Below are 17658 nucleotides of genomic sequence, written 5' to 3'. Positions count from 1 at the left end.
CAGCACCTTTAAAACCGTGTCCTCTTGTGGAAACCATTTCAGCCCTGGGGAAAAGCCTCTGACCATGTACACCAGTGATTCCCAAAGTGGATGCTGCTGCACACCCACCCCCTCCCCCCACACTATGGGCAGTGGAAAGATCCAAGAGGGTGGTGACGGAAAAGGGGGCGGGTCAGGGAAATGGAGGCAGTCTGAACCTTCAGTCTTGTTATTATTCATTTTGTTGCAAAAGTTGAAAGAAGAAGCCAGTGCAGTAATTTTCTGGCTGAAGTGAGCAAAATAAATGGCGACAAGGCATTGGCGAGAATTGGTCTTGGTGCCCACCATGTTGTGCTGGTATCACTACTTCCCCCCACTCAGTGCCACTACCACTAACCCCCCTACCCACTCAGCTCCGCCACCCCCCCCAGCACCACCACTACCCCTTCCTTTCCTTTCTGTGTTCACTGAATCGCATGTCTGACCCCCTAACTATAGAGCCCCCTATCACTACCACCTTCCTCTTTCTTTCCCAACCCTTCTTAGCTACAGGGCACTGTTGCTTCCTCAGGTAGGCTGTTCCCCCCTCCCCCCCACCCCCCTCAACGGAAACTGGAGTACTTACTGTCAAGGGGCACTCTCTAGTCCATGACTCTTCCCTCTCTCCTCCTGACTGTTACCCACTTGTCTGTCTCTCAAGGCCCTGGTGTGATTCCCTCTATCACCTCCTCGCTCTCCCTGACCAGGCAAAGGTAATCGAGCTGAAACTTGAGTTGCTAACACAGTCCCTAAGGAGGTGCAGCTCAACACATCAGGTGCAGGTGTAGTCATCCAGGAGGGTGGGAGACTTCAGGACTTCCCACAACTGACACCCAACACAGAACCCCAGCCTCACACACATACTTCCTGTTCCCATATTAATACCTGTAAACCTACTCTCCTCGATACTCCCGAAGCCTATTTAGCTCTACCATTCCGAACGCTCTACTGGCCTGCAGTAGGCCTCAGGGTTGCCTTCACCTCCAACCTGTTGTAGGCCTCGGGGGTCGCCTTCACCTCTGACCCGCGATAGGCCATGGGATTGCCGCACCACGACCTGCAGTAGACCTCGGGGTCACCAAACCATCTACCCAAGGATGACCACGGCATTGAGAAGGATGCAATGTCCACTGATGTCTCGCGCTTGCTCAGTTCCCAACTTTACTCATGTCAATGATGTCGTTATGCCTAAGCATCCAATTGTACCAAACCCTACCACCATTTTAAGCCACATTCCAGCCACTGCTATCACCTTTATGCTGATTGACCTACAACATGCTTTATTTGCTATCCCGTTGCAACCAGACAGTCAATAATGTTGCCCCTCCTTTGGGGAAGATGATCACTGTCAGGTACCTTTTACAACCAATAATCCATTTCGCCAATGACCCAAGCAGGGGCTGGAGGTCCTCGCCGCCTTCCTCTTCGTCACACAGACCCATGGTTACGATGAAGATGTCTCTCTCTTCCATTTTTGATTGATATAGGGGAAACATTATCCAGCCTGGATCAGGAATTCATGGAAGAACATGGGTTCCCCGTCGTACCATTCAACCATCTGGTCTGGTGCTCCCGCCTCTGTTCCGACCTGTGAATTGACTGCGGAGCCACTGAGGTCACTGGCCCTTCCTTCAGCGCCGAAGAGATGGGAGCCCTCGCTGCTGCAAATGTCTGCTTACAGATATTAGGAGATGGCTTCTGAGGGCGATCTGTCTAGCAAAGACTCGAGGAGGTGGAGGAAACCTGTCTTTCAAAGGCCGTGCCCTGAAGCCTAACACAACTGCTGCCGAGATTATTGAGAAATTAGATCACCCTGCAAGCTTTCTGTCTGGAAGCCGTAAAGGCCATTGCCTAAAGTCTTGCTGATAAAAAGGAACTGCAGAAACGCCATTGGCTCTATATGTTCACAGGACAGCTGCTTACCTGCCTATCCTTTTGATATACCCAATCCAGTACAACCAATCCCCTCATGGGCACATCGACAAGCTGCTCTCAAAAACTACCTAATGGGCTTTCTACAAAATCTCTCAAAATCCATTCTCAACCTGGTTTTCCCTATCTACTTACATGTCAACCTAGTTATTCCGATAGCTATCAATCCTGTCTTAAATGCACACAACAACTTGGCCTCCACTGCCGCCCATGGTGGCAAACTCCAGAGATTCACCAATCTCTGGCAAAAGATATTGGTTACTAGGTTGGCACAACACTGTGGGCCAAAGGGCTGGACTGGGCAATACATTTCAAAGCCCTCCCCTCTGATTTGTTTGACAATAGGTGCTTTCTAGTTGTATGATGCAAAGTTTATTTTAATCAATCCAGCTCATTATTGGATTGGTCACAGAGCAACGAGCCAGTGAGTTTCCCATGGTGCACCAGTAAATGTCCAATGGGGCACCCATGAGTGTTCCATGGTGCACCAGTGAGTGTCCCATGGGGCACCTGGTGGCTGCAGTTCCTGGAGAGGGATGGAAGGAGAAGATGAGGTTCCAAATGCTCTGGCTGCTTAATGTAAACAGTTTTGGATAAATGGGGCAACGATAAGGTAGCAAAGTCACTGACCTGTGGTGTATTGGCAACTGATTAGTGGGTCATCATCACAGATGCCCTCATAAGTTCACAAGAGAACAGCATTCAGCCTCTGCACATAGTTCAAACATTCAGCCTACCTCATCGCAGTTTCAAAGCCACAGTTCAAAGACCAGTTTCGTTGTCAGCATAATTTTCTGGAGGTGATAAACGTCCAAAAGATCATTGCTTGATGCGATTCCTAGGATTTGCAGCTTGACAGGTTCAGGACAGAGGTCTCGATGTACTGACAAAGACAAGGACTGTGTGGTTGTTCTGTGTGAATGGAAGCCTTGGTCCAAGGGAGCTGGTTGGTTACAAATAGCTTCACGTAAAGACCACTGTACGTCAGAAGCAGTTGATATGCCATTTCCTGCAAATAACGAAAACACATTACATTTTTAAGACCCTAAGGCAATAGCAGCAGAAACAGGCCATCAGAATCAGCATTTACTGCTGTGAACCATTGGGGGCCACGGTTGGCAGAGTGGTCAGTGCAATGCATTAACGGCGCCAGCTATCTGGATCGGAACTGGGTTCAAATCTGTAAGGAGTTTGTACGTTCTTTCCGTGTCTGTGTGGGTTTTCTCCGGGAACTCCGGATACCTCCCACCCTTCAAAAAAAAAACGTAGTGTAGATTAATGGGGTGTAATTTGGGCGGCATGGACTCGTAGGGCCAAATGGCCTGTTACTGTGATGCATGTCTAAATTAAAAAAATTAATTTAAATTTAAGCCACAAAATTTTCTGTTTTGCAGGCAGCACCACAGTAAACATTCATATAAACCACTGTACAACAATAATTTTAAAACTAGTGCACAAAAAGTAAGGCCATGTCTATGGTTCATTGATTATTCAGGAATCTGATGGCGGAGGGGAAGAAGCTGTCCTTGTGCCGCTAAGTACTCATCTTTAGGCTCCTGGACCTTTTCAACCTGATGGTAGCAGAGTGAAGAGGGCACGGCCTGGGGGGTGGGGGTCTTTGAGGATAGAGGCTGCTTTTTTAAGACATGTCCTCTTGTAGGTGACCTCGATGGGGTGAATTCTGGTGCCTGTGATGTCGCAGGCCGAGTTAACAACCCTCTGGAGTTTTTTCTTGGCCTGAGAGTTGGTGCTCACCATCTGCCCCGCCATTCAATCATGAGCCGATCCATTTTTCCACTCAGCCCCACTGCCTGGCCTTCTCCCCATAACCTTCGATGTCCTGGCCATCAATCTCCACCTTAAATATACCCAATGACCGCCTGTGGCAACAAATCCGCACACTCACCACCCTCTGGCTGAAGGAATCCTCTGCATTTCTATACTAAATGGACACCCTTCAATCCTGAAGTTGTGTCCTCTTGCCCTGGACTCTCCCACTGTGGGAAACGATCTTTCTACATCTACTCTGCCCATGGCCTTTAAGAGAAAACCAAATGAGATATGACAAAATGTTGACTGCCTAATGAGTGCTGCTCTCCGGTGATTGCAAAGTTTTCCTAGTCACTTTGAAACAAAATGGAGGGTGAAATTGCCCACAGCTAGGTCCCATAAACAACAGTGTAGTCCGGCCACTGATTTTAATCATCAAATTAAAAACTCTGTGGGAGACAAAGAATGGTGGTCAATATGGGCCAGAAACCTTCATCAGACATCTCTCTCTCCCATGGATGGTCCTCCAGCAGACTGCGCTTGGTCCAGATCTCAGCACCTGTGGTCTCTCATATATAACAATTTCAGTACAGAAACAGGCCATCTCGGCCCCTCTAGTTCATACCAATTTAAGTGAACTCCACTAGTCCCACCTACCCACTCCCTGACCAACCCCCTCACATCCATGCGCTCATCCAACCTTCCCTTAAATGACAAAATTGATCCTGCTGCAACCATTCTCTGAGTGAAGAAGCTTCCTCTTATCTTACTTCTAAAGTTTTGCCCCCTAACCCTTAACTTATGACCCCTCGTTCCAATCTCCCCTACCCTCAAGGGGAAAAGCCTATTCACATCTACTCTTCCTATCCCCCTCATAATTTTAAATGCCTCTATCAAATCCCCTCTCAAACTTCAACGCTCCAATGAATAAAGACCCAGATTCTTTGTAATCTCGATTCTGAAATCCAGGCAACATTTTTGTAAACCTTCTCTGTACCCTCTCTACCTTATTGATGTCCTTCTTGTAATTTGGGGACCAGAACTGCACACAATATTCCAAATTTGGCCTCACCAATGCCTTGAACAGACCCAACATCACCTCCTAGCTCCTATATTCTATGCTTTGATTTATAAAAGCCAGCATACCAGGAGCCTTCTTCACCACCCTGTCGACATGAGAATCCACTTTCAAAGAACGATGAACCTGTTGTGGTGATACAACCACCAGCCGACTGCAGGGGGGGCGATCTTTGCACCTGCAGGAAGACCACCTAAAGGGCTGACTCCACCTGGCTGGCTTGCAATCAGCCGACCTAAATAGACCCTTTAAGGGGGCTGACTCCACCTGGCCGGCTGTCAATCAGCCAACCCAAATATAGACCTGAGCCGTCCCGTCCAGACCCAGTCACAAAGGGAGCACCAAGGCATGAACTGATGTTCAGACTTTCACTGGAATAAAGCCTGTTGTACAGTCTTTTGAGTTCTGTACTTGTTTGCTGCTACCTCAGTGCACCGTGAGAGCCAAATACTGGGGGGCCCAAAAGTACTGGAGAAAGTTGGCAGGTCCCCATGGGAGGTAAAGATACACAAACAATGTATCGGACCTGAGCCCTTCCTCAAGCGAAAAGCCAGCAGGTGCCTGGGAGTGGTGGAGTGCAAGCAGAGGCTCAGACCGGAAACTTTGGTGACACATCTTTGCGTCCCGCGGACACCACGAGACTTCCCGAGTTCCTCCAGCTTTTCTGCGATTTTACTGCAACCACAGCATTTAAAGGCTTTTGCGTTCTGCTGAGCAGAGACTTCCTGGCATTCCCCCCACCCCACATCTGGTATTTAAAATGGACATGACAGAATTTAAGCAACTTGTCCTGATGGTGGCGCTGCAGCACACTCACAACGCAAATATTTTTAAATTCTAAACTAAAACGTGGTCAATGACATTGAAAACTGTGCCGCCCAATTAACCTACAACCCCAACCCCCGTATGATCTGGAGGGTGGGAGGAAACTGAAGCATCTGGTTTCTCTTAGCCCCCACCCCCCCATCTATCCCTATGTTTCCTCTCGCTCTGTCTCCTTCACCCCAGAGCCCAAATCCTCCCACCTCCCCCATCAATTCTCACCTTTCCTCTTCTCCATAATCCCATCAACACTGCACATCCCCCCTTTTAATTCAGGCACCTGTCCACATTTTACTCATCTCTTAAAGGCCTCAGGCCCGAAATGTCGATTATCTCCTATGGACGCTGCGAGACCCGCTGAGTTTCTCCAGCGTTTCTGTGTTGTTTACTACAATCACAGTGTCTGCAGTCTTTCATGTTTCACCCAGAAGAAACGCATGCAGGACGTGGGAAGACAGGGCCGGGCTCGAACCAGAGTCGCTGGAGCTGTAACAGTGGCATGTCACCTGCTATGCTATCCATGCCACCTACCGTAATGCACTAGGGATGGCTTGCATGGGATCTGTACTCATGTTGCTGGTGGGAGGAGTTGAACTCACAACCTCCGACATGCTGGAGGTGAGGTGCAGAGGTAATCTGATGTTTTGTTTCCAACAAGAATGTCTGCCAACCAATGTTCCCTCTAATTTTTAGGGGTTAGTGTGCACAAGAATCTTACGTTGTGCAGCTGAATGCTTGTGCAAATGTAAACTTGAAATTGTTTCAAGATCATTTTGGCACAGCCCATCTCTCGCGGCTAATAAAACAGTATTGGTAATACAAGTATGATCGTATTCTACAAAGTAATGTCTTTTATAAGATTTATTAATTTTTAATTGCTATATTATTTTGGGTAACTAACCTTATGTGCGCACAGCCATTACCTTTGTGCACACGCCCACACACTAGCAGAGGGGGCTGAGCACCATCCACAAGTGCGCTGGAGAAACTCAGGCTCCATTGGAGGCAGAGGGGGACCAATGTCTTGGGCCTGGGCCCTCTGCCAAGGTATGAGCACGAGGCTGGCAGGCGCCAGAATAAAATAGTTGGGAGGGAGGACGGGAGGAAAGGGCAGGGGGAGGAGCACAGGCCAACAGGTCAGCGGCGGATATAGGCGGGAGGGTATAAGAGGGGGAAAAAAGCTGAGGTGATTGGGGGGGGGAGGAAGGTGACTCTCTGAAGGGAGAGGGGAGCTGGAGGAAAGGAGATCGAGGGATGGGGAAGAGAGGGAGACGGGGGAGGGGGGGAGAGGTTTAAAGGAAACTGAGGGTTTGTGAAGGTGAAAATGTGCATCATCCAACTATTCTCCATGTTCTGTTCAGTTCTTCAATATCTCTGGTGCTTTCTTTTTCAGTAAATCTCCTGACAATCGGATGCGTGCCAGCTCTTCATCATCGACAGAAAATGTTTGGCAGAAGGAGGAATTTGGTTGTGTGAGACTGGCTGATTTCCAGTCTGCAGTGTACACTGACACAAATTAATACAGTGACAAACTTTGTAAAGGCATGGCACAGTCTTAGAGGTTAAACAAAGGCCCGAAACATGGTCACCTTTCACTTCTTATGGATGCTGCAAAACCGTAAGACCATAAGACATAGGAGTAGGCTGTTCAGCCCATCGAGTCTGCCCCGTCATTCAATCATGAGCTAATCCATTTTCCCCACTCAGCCCTATTGCCTGGCCCTCTCCCCAGAAGCTTTGATGCCCTGGCTAATCAAGAACCTATCAATCTCTGCCTTAAATATACCTGGCCTCCACAGCTGCCAGTGGCAACACATTCTGTAGATTTACCACCCTCTGGCTGAAGAAATTCCTTTGCATTCATGTTCTCAGCAGATGCCCTTCAATCCTGAAGTTGTGACCTTCTTGTCCTAGACTCTCCCACCATGGGAAACAAACTTTCCACATCTACTCTGCCTATACCCTTCAACCCCACCCCTGATGACTCCCCTAAACCTTCCTCCTTTCACTGTGTACAGACGTCCTCTGGTGTTTGCTACACCCACCCTGGGAAAAAAAGCACTGGCTATCTACCTTATCTCCGCCTCTCAGAATCTTGTCGACCTCTATTAAGTCACCTCTCATCCTTCTTCACTCCAGAGAGAAAAGTCCTAGCTTGACTTATTTTTCCTGGGATTTGAAATTCAAACTTAAGCCCACAAAAGCATTGGTGTTCAGCACAGCAGTCACCCAATCAGCTATAAAGGTTTCCAACACAAAATGTTGACTGCAGTGCGCATATGTGCTGGTGAAACTCAGCGGGTCATGCAGCATTACGTTCCATTTTGGCACTCTCCCACCTGGCAGCATTAACATAATCTTCTCCAATTTCTCTTAACCCCTCCTCCTTCGAGTCTCTCTCTTAAATTTAGACATACAGCATGGTAACAGGCCCTTTTGGCCCACGCCCCTCTCCCCCATCCCCAATTGCACCCAACTGATCTACAGACTGCGCACGTTTCGGAGGGTGGGAATGTTGTGCGTGGAGGATACATTGTGTGTACTGTGTGTGGTCACGTGTCCTCCCTGTCCAAAACTTATTTGGAAGTCACATCACCTGTCAATCAAGGTTGGACTCCGGCCATCCATTAGTGCACACCTTGCCATTGGCTAATTTAAATCACCCAAGGCCGGCTAGAAGCATATTGGTATACAACACCGATGCACAACCTCGTGGTTCAACCCCCTGACAGCGCTCCACGCCAGGTCGCTACTGTGGACGTTGCTGGAAGTGCCGCAGGTAAGGTATGCACAACCCTGAAGTGGAGCCGTAATATTGTGAGAGATCAATACTTGCAGAGAGCCGCACCATCGTTGGTCAGGGAACTGGGGGCAAGAGTCGCGTTTGCACTCAAGTGGGTGAGCGTGTTGAGTATAGGCTCACTATTCTCGGAGTCCAACCTCAGTCCGAGGTGAATCTTTATATCGTTGCTTAAGTGATCGAATACGTTTAACGTTCTCCCGCTTGTTAATTAATTAAAATTACATGTGACTGTAACACTTGTGTCCAGACTCATCTCTCTGTGACAAACCTGATACCCCTTCTGACACAACAGGGAAGAACCTGAGCTACTGGAGGAAACCCACGCAGACATGGGGAGAACGTACAAGCTCCTGCTGGATTTGAACCCGGGTCACTGTAATAGCGTTGCGCTAACCGTGCCACCGAGCCCTCTGCCTTTCCTCAACCTCTCCACCCCTTTCCCTGCCTTTTCCTACCAGCGAGCTACCCTTCGTTGCCCTCTTCCCCATCACTTCTTAGTTTCTTTCCCTGTCTACCCTCCCAGCTGTACCAACCTCTTACCTCTTGGCCTTTACTCCTCCCACTTCCTCTCTCCTCCTCCGCCCACCATTTTAACCAGGTGTCTGCCTGTTATTTTCTCTTTTGGCTCATGCCTGAAACATTGGTCACCCTTTACTTCCTCTGAATGCTGCATGGTCTGCTGAATTTCTCCAGCACCTTCGTATCTGGCATCTGAAGACTTCATGTTTAACACAAAAATGTTGACTGGATCCCACCTGACCTCAGCAACTTAGTGTTTTCTTGAGGTAGGCAGCACGGTTAGCATAAAGTTAGTACAATGCCATCACAACATCAATGACCCGGGTTCATAAGGAGTGTGTACGTTTTCCCCATGTCTGAGTGGGTTTCCTCCAGGTGTTCCAGCTTTCTCCCACTGTTCAAAATGTACTGGGTGTATTTGGGTGGCGTGGGCCAGAAAGGCCTGCTTCCGTGCTGTATGTCTAAAAACATTTTTTTCCGTAAATTCCAGCATCTGGCATCTTTATGGTTGATAGGTAAGTACATTACCTCCGGTGTACCGTCAGGCACCAAGGACATCAGTGTTTTAACATCATGGTGTTGGTTGCCATCATCCAGAGCGCCATTGCCATTTCCTGGTAACAGTGGGGCTTCTTCGGACATTGCGGCCTCGCCATTTGGAGGACTGACTTGACTTGTTTCTACGACGACACAGAGATGGCCCAACCTCTGACGCAGAAAGGACTGTTGATTGGAAATGCAAATTGGTTAATGAGCACACAATAAACAAGTGAAACGGGGGCACGTATTGGACTGTGTACCCGTAGCTCAGGTCTATGCCCCCCCCAACCACCTTCAGAATGATCCAGAATTCATTCAGGTCCTGTTCCCCAACTCGGCTTGTCAGGAGCTGCAGCTGGATGCACCTCTTGCAAGTGTCGTTGTTGGGAACAATTTCCCACGTCCTGCATTTGGAGCATTCCCAGCCCCCAGCTGCCATCACCACTGTCTGCCCTGGGTTAATATGTGACCTGTAAGAAGCAAATCTCAGCCTTTGTTCACTGAAGCCCGTCGATCCAAAGCTTCTAGTTCTCCACTCACACACTGACCGCTCTGCTCGAGTTTCCCCTTCGTTTCATTTGTTACTGCCCCTTCTCTGTAGCACGAACTCCGATCATCTCAGCAGCCACCAACCAGGCATCATTAACATCGACTTTCCAAATTCTGTTAACCACGCCCCCCCCCCCCCCCCACCCCACCCCGAGCCTCTCTCTCTCGTCCAATGAAACCACAGTGGACCTGTGAGTTGATCTCCATTGCCTTGCGTACCTTAACGCTCAACACAAATCCATTCACCCTTGGACACATCCGTGACTTTGTAAGTGAGAGCTTCAGTTGCCTGTCACATAAGGAGTACTCTTTTCTGATCAATTCTCAGCTTCTCTCTCCTGCCGCTACCCATGCGTACCTGTGGCCTCTTGGCCTGTTTTCTCCTCCTCCCTCTGCCCCCATGTTTTCATTCAGATGACTGTCTGCTTTTTTTGCTCACAGGTTGAAGGGCTTGGGCTCGAAATGTCTGACGAGACCACACTTAAGAGTATTGTGTCCAGTTCTGGTCACCTCATTACAGGAAGGATGTGGAAGGTATGGAGAAGGTGCAGAGGAGATTCACCAGGGCGTGGCCTGGATTGGGAAAACAAGTCTTACGAGGCGAGGTTAGTAGAGCTGGGATTTTTCTCTTTGGAGTTTAGAAGGATGAGAGATGGAGGTCTATGAGAGATAGAGGTCTACAAGATTACAAGAGGCATAGAGGTGAGGTATAAAGGTATAAAGAGGTATAGAGGTATAAAGAGGTGAGCCAACACCTTTATACCAGGCCAAGAGTAGCAAACACCAGAGGACATCTGTACAAAGAGAAGGGAGGAAAGTTTAGGGGAGACATCAGGGGTGTTTTTAAAAAAAATCACAGAGAGTTGTGGGTTCTGTTAGGTAAAAACATCATGAGCTGGGAATGTAGAGGGAGTCACCCAGTGCTGGGCCGTAACAAGATGCAGTTGTGGCCTTGTACTCTCAAGATAAGAGTGGGGATGACAAATTGATGTGCAGGAGGCTAGCAGAGAGGGACAGCAACAGTTTATTCATTGGACAATGTCATGGTATGATAATTAACTAAGTACGTATCCTAAGGTATATAAAAAACACCACTTGCTGATAACGGCAGAATGTGCCTTCTCCAACTAACACTGTTAGTTGCAAGTGTTACAATCCGGCAATAAAGAACAAAGAACCTTGATTTCGACTCAGTCTGGTGTTTGACTCACTCATTCTTGAACAAAGCAGACCAAACAGTTCCTGGAATGATTTTCCAGGGGTGGTAGTGGAGGCTAGAACCATAGAGACATTTAAGAGACGGGCACATGGCTGGAAGGAAAATAGCTGGTTATGGGGTAGGAAGGGTTTAGTACTTCTTTAAAAATATGGGTTGGAACAACATCGAGGGCTGAAGGGCATGTATTGTCTTCTATGTTCTATAATCTATGTTTTGACTCATTTGGACTTGGCGGGATCTGCTGGAGTTTCTCCTGCTCTTTTGTAAACTGAACACTCCTTAATATTAGAGGATGGGCTGAGTGAACCTGGTCTTTTCTCTTCGGAGGAGGAGGGGTGACTGACAAGGTGATCAGAGGGATTGACGGCGTGGATGGCCAGAGGCTTTCTCCCCAGGATTTAAAATGGCTAACACAAGGGGGCCTATTTTTAAGGTGCTTGGGTTTAAGTACTGGGGCGGTGGCAGTGTAAGAGGTACGTTCTTCACACAGAGAGTGCTGGGCACGTGGAATGTGCTGCCAGCAACGGGACAATAGGGTCTTCTCAGAGACTATTAGATAGGTTCATGGAATTGAGAAAAATGGAGGGGTACCCATCAGGGAAATTCTAGGAGAGCAGGTTATTATGGGCCAAAGGGCATTTACCATGCTGTAGATTTCTATGTTCTATTCGTACCTAAAACCTTGTACCGCGAGCGGCAAGAATAGCACAGCGGTTTAGCGCAATGCGAGGGGGGGGTGGGAAGTTGGTGGAAAGGGGACAGAGGGATGGGGAAAGTGAGTTTAAGGGAAATCGGAGAAGTCGATGTTAATGGAGTGAAACGAGAAATTCCGCAGATGCTGTGATTGTCAAAAATAGACAAACGTGCTTGAGGACCTCAACAGGTCCAGAGGCAGTATCGATCTAGAGCCAACGTTTCGGGCCTGAGGCCTTCATCAAGGTGCAAGCAAAAAGCAGGCAGGGGCCGGAATAAAAAGTCAAGCCAAGTCAAATTTATTTTCATCTGATTGTACAAATATAACCTGAAAAAACAGCGTTTTCTGGTCCTTGGTGCCAAACTAGCACACACACAATCAGATGTAGCACACGTAAACAAACAATACACATGCAGGACAAATATTCATATTTATAAATAAATCTGAGAGTCTCAGATGGTGAGTGCGAGCAGTTCCTTTGGTCGTTCAGCGTCCTCAGCCTGGTGGTGCTCCCAACTGGAGCAGCTGAAAGATGCTGGGAGGTGGGGAGAGAAGTTAGGGTGGGGGGATGAGCACAGCCCAAAGGGGCCTAAGTGGGCAGAGATAGGGAGAGAAGAGCTGAGAATTGTTCAGGGGAGGAGGAGAAGGTAGCTCTCTGAAAGCAGAGCAGAATGAGCCTAAGTTAATGCCATCTGGTCAGAGAGCACTGCGCGAAAGGCAGCAGATCATGCAGCGTCTACAGGGAGTAAAAGGGTAACCAATGCTTTGGGTCTGAGCCATAAGCCAAATTATGAGCACAAAGCCTGCAGGCCGCAGACTTTCCTGTTTAACTGCACGCTGATCTACTTGCTGGCTTCAGAAAGTGAGGCACTCTGCTTGGCTGAGCTTGTAGGCAAGGCAATTGAACACCCACAAGACAATTTGAGACGAACATAATAAAGTTTCACAAGACTCTGATGAGACCTCATGGAGTATCGTGAGCAGTTCTGGGCTCCTCATTTAAGATGTTGGATAGGGGTTCAGGGGAGTCTCACTAGGATGATTCCGGGAAGGAAAGGGCTATCATATGAGGAGCGTTCGACAACTCTTGGCCTGTAGTCATTGGAATTTAGGAGGTGGCGGGGGGGGGGGGGGCAGGCAGGAGCTCATTGAAACATTTTGAATGTTGAAAGGCATACACAGAGTAGGTGCAAAAAGGTTGTTTCCCATGGTGGGAGAGGGCACAACTTCAGGAGACTTTTGAGGAATTTCTCCAGCCAGAGGGCAGTGAATCTGTTACCACAGGCGGTCGTGGAGGCCGGGTTATTGGGTGTATGTAAGGCAGAGATTGATAGTGAGGGCATCAAATGTTATGAGGCCAGGCTGAGTAGGGAAATGGATCAGCTCATGATTAAATGGCGGGGCAGACTTGATGGGCTGAATAGCCCATTTCTGCTCCCATGTCTTCATGCAAACGTATATATAAATCATTCGGCAGCACAAAGAAATTGCAGGTAGCAGGGCAAGTTAGATGGTTCTTTGCACTCTTGAACTTTAACCGGCCAACGAACATAACAGTTACCTGGAGCTCAGTCTCTGAGTGACGCCTAGCTTCCAGCAGAGAAGCAAGTCTCCTTTCACATTCCCAAAGGTTGAAGTAAATGAAACAGAGCTGGGTGTCGGTCAAGGAATAAAATCGACTGGCTGCTTCGCATTGCCTGTGTGTGCAATTTGAGAATTCAACACCCAATAACCTGGGGCAGAGAACGACTGCTGGAATGAAGGGATTAGCATCTGAGGAACGTTTGACACTCTTGCACTGGGCTCAGGAGAATGAGGGGTGACCTTTCTAACGTTGGAAAGCCTGGTCGGAGTAGACGTGCCAAAGTTGTTTTCCATGGACAAGAGGGCACAACTTCAGGATTGGAGAGCATTCGCTGAAAACAGAGATGAAGGGGAAATTCTTGAGCCAGAAAGCAGTGAACCACTGGAACTTGCTACCACAGGCAGTTGTGGAGGCCAGGTCATTGGATGTATTTAAGGTAGAGATTGATAGGAGTCTGAATAGCTAGGGTATCAAAGGTTATGGGATGGCCAGGAAGTGGGACTGAGTGAGGAAATGTTCCCCTGACTATCAAGGCCCCGATGGCAATTGCTCTGCCCAACTTCACCCTTCCCTTCCGAGGCTCAGGTGCTATTGGTCTGGCTGCTGCTGTCCGGCCCAGATAAGAAACCCCTCCCCCCTCAGCAGTTTCCAAAGGGGTACACTTGTTGCTAAGGGGAATCCTGCACTGCCTACCTGTTCCTTTTCCCTCTCCTGTCACCCAGCTACCTTCCTCCCGCCTCCTGGGTGTGACGTTGACCCTGTAACTCCTGTCTATCACCCCTTCAGCTTCCCAAATGATCCAACTCCAATTCCTTAACACGGTCTGTAAGGAGCTGCAGTAAACGCGCTGAAATGCGGAAGAGACTCGGCAGGTCTTTTCAGCGTCTATATACATCGCCGACATTTCAGGCCTGAGCCCTTCTTCAAGGAAAAATTAGAAAAGGCAAAAGCAGAATATATCAGAAAGTCTCAGAATTCAAACAACAGGGGAGGAATCCAGACCAACAAAAGGTGTTCGCTGGATGTGATCAAGGACCAGGAGAGAATTTATCATGTCTGTGCGAAAGGAGACAGGGAATGGAGAGACAACGGGGGAGGGCAAGAAGGGGGGTTTGAATGAAAGCCAGACAAGTCTATGTTAATGCCGTCCGGTTGGAGGGGGCCCAGTCAGAAGATGAGGTGTTGCTCCTCCAATTTACGGGTGGTCTCAGTGCGCGAGACCATGGACAGACATGTCAGTAAGGGAACGGGATGGGGAATTGAAATGGGTGGCCACTGGGAGATCCACGCCATTGCGGCAGACAGAACAAGTGATCTTCCAGTCTGCGTCCAGTCACTCCGATATAGAGGAGACCACAACAGGAGAAGCGGATGAAGTAGACGACCCCTGCAGATTCACAAGTGAATTGTTGCTTCACTTGGAAGGTCGGTTTTGGGACCCCGATTGGTAGCGAGGGAGGACATGTGAGTGCCAGTGCAGCATCTCCTGCCGTCTCAGGGGTAGGTGCCAAGGGGTGATTGGTGGGGAGGGACAAGTGGTCCCTGCAGAAGACGGAGAGGGAAGGAGAAGGGAATATGTGTCTAGTGGTGGGATCACGTACTAGGTGGAGGAAATGGTGGAGGAGGATGTGTTGGGCATGGAGGCTGGTGGGGTGATGGGTGAGGAAAAGGGGAATCCTGTCCTTGTTTGTGGGGGCAGATGTGCAGGTAATGCACTGCTCACAGATGAAGTCATCAGGGATACTGCTGGCTTCCCTGGCTATCCACCTTCTGCAGAAGGAGCACGTCCCTGTCCTGCCTGCCATTCACTATCTATTAAATTGGAAAAAGTGAGAAAAATCGGTCCTTTTCCTTCCTCTACTCCTGCACCTTGACCTCAGCCTCTGCTCACTGAAGCCTTGGGAACCAAAGCCTCAGATTTCTACTACTAGACTGGACCACATACACAATGGCTACTCTACACAGGCCAATCTGCTTGAGCTTCTCTTGTTATGACTGGCTACAGTTCAATCTCCTCTGCACCCTCTGGTGTGAGGTGTCCATAAAATAACGAGACTCGTTCTTTAATTAAGCCAACCATTCTCAACCTTTTTGTTCAACTCTGGTCCCCTTAGGACTCTCCTCAAAGTTTCTGGGCCTCCTTTCCCGTGAATTAGTCAAGTTTTGGTTTCTTCCGTACTTCTCTTTTACCAACTACACAAAAAAAAGTCATGATTTCAGTCCGTGGCCCCCCCCCCCCCCACCCCACCGTGAATGGATGACCTCCTTCGTCTTCCATCCACCTGCGACAGCACGGTTGGCGTAGTGGTTACAGCGCCAGCGATCGGGACTGGGTTTCGAATCCTGGAAGGAGTTTGTACATTCTTCCCAGAGTCTGCGTAGGGTTCCCCCCAGGAGCTTCTGTTTCCTCCCACCATTCAAAATGTTCTGGGGGTTCTGGGCGGTGCGGGCTTGTGTGCCGAAAGGGTCCGTTACCATTATGGGGATAAGGTTGGAAAGGGGTACTGATGGTAGTGATCAGTCATGATCTGTAAAATGGCGGTGCTGGCTCAATGGGCCGAAGGGCCTTCTCCAGCTCCTATTGTCTATTGTCTATTGTATGTCTAAATTTAAACTTAAAAACTTTAAATCTTGCCAAAAAAATGCCCATTTCAGCTGAACCCCAGCAAACAAGCCAACAGAAATCTTGTCTTCAGCCCCTTCCCCATCCACTGGTCCAAGGGGAACTTTGCAAGCAACCAAAGATTCTCATCCCTGGCAGTGCATTCAGCGTGGGTTTCTCTCCATGGTGGGGTTAAATTGCACGTCCTCAGAGTTTGTTTCACCATTTGGGAAGGATACATGTAGTACGCTTGCACAATATTTGGTCGTATCCAAAGTTCCTATTAAGATGTTGTGCTTGGTAAGGTTCTCGTTGGCCCAGATGAGTCGCACGTCAGTGTTCAAGTTAATCTTTAAAACAGATTGCAGTTAGATTTCAGACTCAACAAAGCAGCTTATATTTGAGGTCGACAAATAAGAAGCTTTTAAATGAAAATACAATTCTGGAGAAACTCAGCAGGTCCAACAGCGTAATTTATAAAGGTAAACAGTTCAAAACGTTGGGTTGGACAAGCAAAAAAAAAAACTCAAGAGGATTGTTAACTCGGCCTGCGACATCACAGGCACTAGGCTTCCCTCCATCGACAAGAGGTGGTGTCATAAGAAAGCAACCTCTGTCCTCGAGGACCCGCCCAGCCCACTGGCACAAGGACAGCTTCTTTCCCGCCACCATCAGATTCCTGAATGAACGACAAACAATGCCTTATTTTGACTTTATCTTGCACTATTTTAAAATCTATTTTGTAAGCTGGTTTATATAAATATTTGCCCTGTGATGCTATCGCCAATGAATTTATGGCATGATCACAAGAAATTCTGATTCTGATACACTACAGCATTGGACCTGCTGAGGTACATTTTTACTTAAAGCACAGACTTTCGTGTTTCACTTCAAGAAGCTTCCAAAATTTATTTTGCGCCACTGGAAACTAGAAGTTCAAATCAATAAACATAGCAATCTACAAATTACACACATGCTCTACCAGTCAACCTCAAATCAGGCAAAGAGTTGTGATCAATAGACTTTAATCACCTTAAAGTGTCAGCACAGCTTGCAATGTTGCTGGCCCAGTTCCAAGGCAGGTGCTGAGGGAGGGGTTTGGGTGTGACAGCCTTTATGGGGATACCTGGGAGGGAGGAGTCACAGGTTTGGGGGCGGGCCAGCCCAAACACCACATACATACATCTGTACACATAGTGTTAGCACCACAACACCCAACTCTAAAACACAGTGTGCACTCCCTACCTGTTTACCACATGTCTGATTTAAGGATTTGTACCAACACACAATGCTGGAGAAACTCAGTAGATCAAACAGTGCACTTGTAGCAAATATAAAGATTCATAACCAATGCTTTGGGCTTGACCCTTCATCAAAGTTTGAGCAAAATGTAGACAGGGGCCTGAATAAAATGGTGGGGTTAAGGGCAGGGCAAGGAGCAACTCCCATAGGTGATAGGTATAAGGGAGAGAGTGCACACCAGCAAACAGGGGTGGGGTGGGGGGAATGGCTCTGTGAATGGAGAGG

At 48.3% G+C, this 17658-nt stretch overlaps 1 protein-coding gene across 6 annotated transcripts in view; it reads right to left on the bottom strand.

The window, feature by feature from the left end:
• Positions 1–564: 564 nt before the first annotated feature.
• tmem268 (transmembrane protein 268) overlaps positions 565–17658 on the bottom strand; it is a 45220-nt gene continuing 28126 nt past the window's right edge. For 5 of the 6 annotated variants that reach the window (XM_069919547.1, XM_069919544.1, XM_069919545.1 and 2 more), the window contains 4 exons: positions 16371–16481; positions 13506–13595; positions 9471–9665; positions 566–2959 (listed from right to left, as the gene is read on the bottom strand). In XM_069919547.1, the coding sequence (XP_069775648.1) occupies positions 2789–2959; positions 9471–9665; positions 13506–13595; positions 16371–16481 (567 nt within the window). In that variant the 3' untranslated portion in view covers positions 566–2788. Of the gene's footprint in view, positions 2960–9470; positions 9666–13505; positions 13596–16370; positions 16482–17658 lie in introns of all 6 variants that reach the window. The other variant, XM_069919549.1, reaches the window with a different exon arrangement.

This window comes from Narcine bancroftii, chromosome 2 (assembly GCF_036971445.1).
Source record: "Narcine bancroftii isolate sNarBan1 chromosome 2, sNarBan1.hap1, whole genome shotgun sequence".
Classification (NCBI taxonomy): Eukaryota; Metazoa; Chordata; class Chondrichthyes; order Torpediniformes; family Narcinidae; genus Narcine; species Narcine bancroftii.
This window is presented reverse-complemented; position numbering and strand designations above follow the sequence as displayed.